A 6,340-nucleotide genomic window follows, 5' to 3' on the forward strand; every position below is an offset into this window, starting at 1 on the left:
CCTCCTCGGAAGCGCGGGGCTGCTGGTTTCCAGCCGTCTGCCACCCTGCCACCCTGCCACCCAGAAGTACTCCCCTCCCTTACAGTGACCTCTCAGGGCTTTGAATCTGAGGGCAAAAGAGATCAGCAAGACACTCTGCGATCCTTCATGGAAAGCCCCAGCAAAATGATGAGATTAAATAACACGATCTGAGTAGTGGAAATCTTACAGTACCTTTATTTATCTTAATCTAAAAATACAGAGGACGAGAACAAACAAACAACTGACAAGAAATATAACCCCAGCTTCATTTTTGATTATTGGAAGAAGACTCAGTTTCATCACATGACTGTTCCGGTGTCCTAATTCTGAACAGTTTGACTGGCTTTGTAAATACACTCAGCAAATGTGGCAATAATCACAGCTGTTGTAAGAGCAGAGCAACAGCATTGCTGAAACCTTTTAAGCCACATTGATAATTGTGAGCAAACGTGTAAAAAGATGTATTTTTTCTATGTAAAAGATGAGGGAGACCTTCTGTCTTAAAAATTTGTATTTGAAGAGAACAAAATTATCCAGATATCAAACAGCTTTCATTTTTCTACACAAAGAACTAGGTAATAGCAGACCAAAGAGAGATTTATACAAGCAGTATTGCTGACTTGAATTAGCATCATTTTTTAAATCCACATTTTTTCCCAAAGCCAGACATTGCTTCTGCAGCCTGTCCAGCCACTTTTTCTACTCCATCTTGTGCTGTCTTGGAAGCCTTGTCAAAAGCTGCAAGAGAGGGGAAAAGATAAGCAGAAAGTTGGAAAAATGCAACATGCTTTAATACTTATGATAGAAGACAGGTGTGAAAATGATTAGACTACAAAAAAGATTTTGGACATTTTGTTGCCTCTCCCTCTAGCATCAAGAGATGCCCAAGCCTGGCCCTCTTGTCACATCCATGGAGCTGGGGAAGGTGTCATCTCTAAGGGGGTCCTGCCAGTGCATTTGGGCTTTCATGAAATATTTTAGACCCCAAAATAGCTAATTCACGCCTCATACTTAGAATATCATTAAACTATTACAAAAAAAAACCCAAAAAAACAGCCTAGTTTTTAGTTTAACTTGTTGCCAATCCCCAGCTGCAAGATACCAACACTTTCTAGACAGCACTTTTTCACGTGTAGGATCAGTAATGTTCAACCCCACTGATGCCCCAGCAGCTGCTGGGATCTAGTGTAGGACTGGACCTGGACAGATCCCTGCCCTCAGGGCTGGGGTGGGAAAAGCAAGACGTAACATGGAGTTACTTAATACTCTAGAAAAAGGAGCTGTCCCCACAAGTTTTCTAAATAGGAAGCCAATGTCTGAATGCTGTGTGTGAGACTCGGTGGCCAGGGAGCGTCAGCTACAGTCTGCCAGTACATGTGCGGAGCTACTAAACAACAGATCCTGAAATCCTTTGGTGAGATTTTATAAAGGTTGTTGTAAAAACGTTGAAGTTGTTATATAATGTTAAAGGTTATATAAAGTGGTCACTGGAACCAAGGACTTTCAGGCTGAGAACACCTGTGGGACAGAGGAGAATGAGCACTGGCCACTTCTGGCTTGTGTTGAGCTGCTCCATCTTGGTTTGAACGTCTTTGCTCCTACCTTTCTGGCTTGCATCTGTAATCTGGTTGACTGCATCCTGAGTGGCCTGTCCCAGTGTGTTTGCTGTAATTAAGGTAGAACAAAATCAAAATCCTTTCCAGCTGTTGGCATTTCTGGTTACAGGAATTCCGTACGTCAGTCAGCTTTCTGCACGCCTGCAGCAAGCTGTGCCCCTGGCTGTGCCCGTGGCCTGCTACAGAGCAGGCTGGGGCTGTGCCCTTCACAGGGTACCCTGGGCACTGTGCTGCCACAGCAGCTTGCTAAATTAGAGATTAGCACTCACCTGGCACCTTCAGTCAGCTGAGCAAATCAATGGCAGATAAGCAGGAGATAAGAAAAGATTAGCAGTGAGTTGGAATGGTGACATTTAGCTGCAAGCTGCTTATTTAACACTACACTTGCTTTTATTGATTTTTCTACCTTATTATGTTTGGGGTAGGTTGGCCATTTAATGTGCATTTTCCCTATGGGCCGTTTGGGGGTAGGGCCTGTTCTAAAATGGAAGCAAGTGCATTAAACAGAGCTGGAGAGTAGCAGGGAGATTTTTACAAACAATATATCAATAGAAGAAGAGGAGCAGAAACGAGAAACATAACAGATCAACTCCAGAATAGGAAACATTAAAAAAGTGAGATGCCTTGTGATTGTAAGATAGCTGATAGTTTATGAAACAGCAAAGTGGCCCCTCAGTGGCAGGAATATATTCAGAATACAGCGAAGACTACTTAGTTTTTCAGGAAGGGGTTCTGTCATGTTTGTGGGGCTACTACACATTTGTCCCCAGATGTATGGAATCTTTCTGTAACTTATGTAATATAATCAATGATGTTACTCATATATTTCAGCTATACAAGGAAGTGTTTGCAGGATCAGAATCCAGAACCATATCTGATCAAATCATACCGGTGAAGAGCTGCAAGCAAACACGGTAGGGAATATACTATAGAAAGCTACGATAAGCTATACACTCTTTGCAATTTTTCATTTGAAGGAAAAGCTTTTTTGCTTTGCATTGAAAAAATGGTTTCCAATGCCCAGTGCTAATGGCAACAGTGCTCTGCCTGACTACATGGGCACTGCTATGACAGAAATGTGCGTACAAGGTTTTTTAAACCCTGCAGTGTGGCGATCACTGCTGAAGAACACAACAGAAACATGTCCTACACATTACAAACTATCCATGCGATCAATGTAGTTATATTACCATAAAAAACTGACAGGCCAAGTGGCAAATGTTAATCAAACTTCCAACTTACTAAAAGGAGAGTTGATTAAAAACCACCACAGAGTATGAGAAAAGACCACCCTGAGCAATTCAAATGCTAAATATAGAAGGTTGTTATCAGCAAAAAAAGGCTTCACTGCTCTAAAAATATTAACATTTGGGAGAGTGATGAGAGTCTGACAATGCTCAGGAACCACAGAGGGAGAAGTGGGTGAGTGGGTTGAGGCACCTTTGACAGCCGTGGCTGACCTGTGGTCTTCTCCAGGTGATGGCCAAAATTTGCCATGTGAAGATAAAAGAGCAAGCTGTGTCCTGCTAGCTCCAATGCAGCTACAGGTTGTGGTATTTAGCAACTAAGCCCCCCTCCAAATATATAAAAATATTTAATCTTTCTTACCAGCATCTTTTGCTGCACCTTCAGCTTGTTCCTTCAGTCCCTGGAAGCTTTTACCTGACATTGTGGCTTCTGACACCTGTTAAAAGTCCTCTCCTTTGATAAAATTGAGCACCTGGTGATGTATAGCACACTATGTGATAGTGTCCTGACTTGTTCTGGTTTTATACATCTGCCAGGAGACCTGCTGATTCTTTTGGGGGTGACTGGTTCAATGGGTGGAGTTCAAATGTGAAGAATGAGTGCTGAAAATAGAGAAAAGCTGTTTATTTACCCTCCCTTATGAGAGGGTGTGCCCAGATTGAGATTTTTGCTCCATTGCACTGTCTTTGTTAATTTGTGTGGTTTGGTTTTTTTTTAAACCAAAACTGCAAAAAAACCTGTTCTACCATCACAGGCAGAGGAAAGCCACTGAACTGAACTTATAGAGTGCTGGAAAACTACTGAAGTGCAGTGTGTGGGCATGACCAACTTTCATCCCCGCTGGGCTGACCTCCTTCCTTCCGTCCCTGAGCGGACCCTCATGAATGGAAACCAGCCCAAACTTGTTTCTGTTCTTAGAAGTTTTAATCACAACCCTCTTTTCTTGTCAGGTGGGTTAGATGGTGAGGGTTGTGATTTATGTGTATTTTTATAAGAAACTGCTAATCTGGTCATCTTTCCAGTTGCTTGCTCAAGGTGGATTGCAAATCTCATCACCACAGAAGGCCTTGCCTGGGTAAGGCAGGTAACCAGTGCCAGCACTAGCAGCTCTCAGGGGAAGGGGAAAAAAAAGAAGCCAAATTAGCAAACCCACATTTTCCTACTGTGGCTTTGTGGTAAGATTCTTTTAGTTCAGAAATTATGTTTAAACTCACTTCCTTTCCTAGCATCACCACATTAATAAAAGTTTCTGGCTCTAATCTCTGTCATTTCCCAGGTTTCCAGTAGCCTTTGGAGTTTATATTTCCTGCCATCAATCCCCAGTAAAAAGGTACTTTGTACAAGCAAACTTTTGGCAGACTCAGGAGCCAAATGGCTCTCCGGTTTTGTGGAGTTTGGGTTCCTCATTGCCATTTTCTGGGGTACAAAGCGTCTCTGTCTGGGTGGCCACACTCATAACCATATTTTTGTTCCTGAGTAAAGATTTGTGTTGGTAAAAAGGCACGAGAACAAGATGCCACAGATGAACTAGGGCGGGCACTGACAATTCTCATAAGTTTAGGACTTCATTAGTACTCAAGTGAGGAAGAGTCACAGAAAACAAGGTTCCGAGCATTCCTCTGCCTCTCCTATTCCCCCTGTCATTTCAGAGAGCTCTTGTCAACTTTTGCACCACTCCTTTGTTATTTCGAACAGCAATCCTCTTTCCCCTTCAGTGGGTCCATTAGACTATTAATTATATATTCACATCAGGTATCTTTTTCAATTCCTTGCTGATTTCTTTCCTGGAATGATTTTCTTCCTTGAATTTGCAAAACTCAAGATAAAAAGACAGCCAATATTGTGGGGCTCCGGCACTTTTTGAACCAAATCACTAACAGAGACCTACTTATTTTTCTTGTCCAAATCTGAGAACACAGTCACAGCAAAGCCACACCAAACACGTGGATTTCAGCTGTTCTCAGCCCATTAGTCAGGTAGATTAACTTTTCTGTGGAGTGTTAGTGAAAGGAAGGGAGAAGCTCTCTGGAATCCACCAGGCTGCTTGTCATAGCTCAACAGATGAGCCCAGGCTTCAGCAACAAATACCTTCCAGGTGCCCTCCCAGCTTGTTTTCACAGCTGGGTTTTCAGTGCAAGGGCCCTGCAGATGCTGGCTGGGCTAGTCTGCCTGAAAGGGACACCGGGAGTTTGGGAGAACATTTAAAACTGAAGCACGCTTACATCAAACATTAAACATGCACCACATTAGAGCAATATTTTATAGACTCCTAATCAGTTCAGATAAATATTGCTCTCTAATTCTGCTCTAATACCTACCTAGATTTTCCCAGCTCCAACTATTATATTCTTCCAAGCAGAATTCTCTGTTCAGCATTTTGGATTCAATATGGGTGTCTGATCCTAGCCACTGCTTGCTTTAACTTCTGCTCAAAGCATTAGGGAACATGAATTCCTGAGTAAAACCTACACTGCTGACAGCATGGCAGTATGACTCCTTATCTAATGTAATCTTATCCTTAGCATTAATGTCATTATCCTGATTCCAAACTGAAGAAAAAAAAAAGTGAGCAAATTACTCTTGCCCAAATTGGCATGGCATGATCATTATAATGCAGCCCAGAGCAGAGGGAAGAGGGACATTTGCACAGTATTCATTCCATATGATGGGACCAATAATCCGTGCATCAGGTAGGTGGTTGAGTAACAACACCACAAAAGAAAATTAATGGAATATATTGCATAATATTTATCCACTCTCTGAGTTAACATTACTTTTTAGAAGGCAATAATAAGCCTTTTGAACTGATGTGAGATATTAATTAGAATGCTTAAAAATAAGGATTTGAAAGGGTGGAAAGTTAGTTTGGACTTTTGCTCCATTCAGCTCTCAGTATCTGCTGAGACTGCAGGTACAAACCCTGATTAATGCCAGCTGGGGCAGGTACCACAGTGCAGGCAGAGCCACACGCCAAGGTGCCCCTGGAATTTCAGGCTATTCCAAAAGTTACTCCGCCTGCTAATGCCAGGGTGCACCACTGACGTTGGCCGGGACCAGAAGTTCAAAAGTGTCACCACACCCAGCAGCACTGTCTGCTCACCTCTGACACCCTTCTCTGTGTCTGAGTCCTTGGGCTTTTTCTCCACATTCTGTACCTTCACAGTCTGTTGCTTGTGATGAGCAGTTGTTTGTGTTTGGGGAAAAGAAACTCAAAACTGATTCTTTAACTGCTAGGAGTGCTCCAAAACCCATGGCCCTGGAAACAGTTGGCAGCCCAAACAGCTCTGAGTTTAATCTAAAGCACCACAGGGAAATTAGAAATTGTTCTCGTTTCCTTTCCTTTCACACATCTTCTGTGGCATCTTTGAGCACCCTCTCATGTATCAGTGACATGAACCCTTCTGCTCTATTACCTGATGAAGGTCAGAAGTAATTAATCAGAGCTGGAGCTTATG

General features: G+C 42.6%; 1 protein-coding gene across 1 annotated transcript; it reads right to left on the bottom strand.

Annotated features, from left to right (window-relative positions):
* Positions 1–202: 202 nt before the first annotated feature.
* On the bottom strand, positions 203–3,409 carry LOC136293709 (adipogenesis regulatory factor-like). Its single transcript, XM_066190640.1, has 3 exons — positions 3,246–3,409; positions 1,624–1,686; positions 203–759 (listed from the first exon to the last, which is right to left on the bottom strand). The coding sequence occupies exons 1-3, from the start codon at positions 3,304–3,306 to the stop codon at positions 653–655; spliced, it is 231 nt and encodes a 76-aa protein (XP_066046737.1). The 5' UTR covers positions 3,307–3,409; the 3' UTR covers positions 203–652.
* Positions 3,410–6,340: the final 2,931 nt, after the last annotated feature.

The sequence above is a fragment of the Chamaea fasciata genome, unplaced genomic scaffold (assembly GCF_029207755.1).
Source record: "Chamaea fasciata isolate MVZ Bird 193981 ecotype frontalis unplaced genomic scaffold, bChaFas1.0.hap1 SCAF_9, whole genome shotgun sequence".
Classification (NCBI taxonomy): Eukaryota; Metazoa; Chordata; class Aves; order Passeriformes; family Sylviidae; genus Chamaea; species Chamaea fasciata.

Excerpts from the sequence above, each read along its gene's own strand:
- LOC136293709 (XM_066190640.1), bottom strand. The coding sequence starts at position 3,306 with ATGTCAGGTAAAAGCTTCCAGGGACTGAAGGAACAAGCTGAAGGTGCA. Across the intron at positions 1,687-3,245 it reads AGGTGCAGCAAAAGATGCTG|CAAACACACTGGGACAGGCC; the intron begins GTAAGAAAGATT and ends CCTTAATTACAG. Across the intron at positions 760-1,623 it reads TACAGATGCAAGCCAGAAAG|CTTTTGACAAGGCTTCCAAG; the intron begins GTAGGAGCAAAG and ends CCTCTCTTGCAG.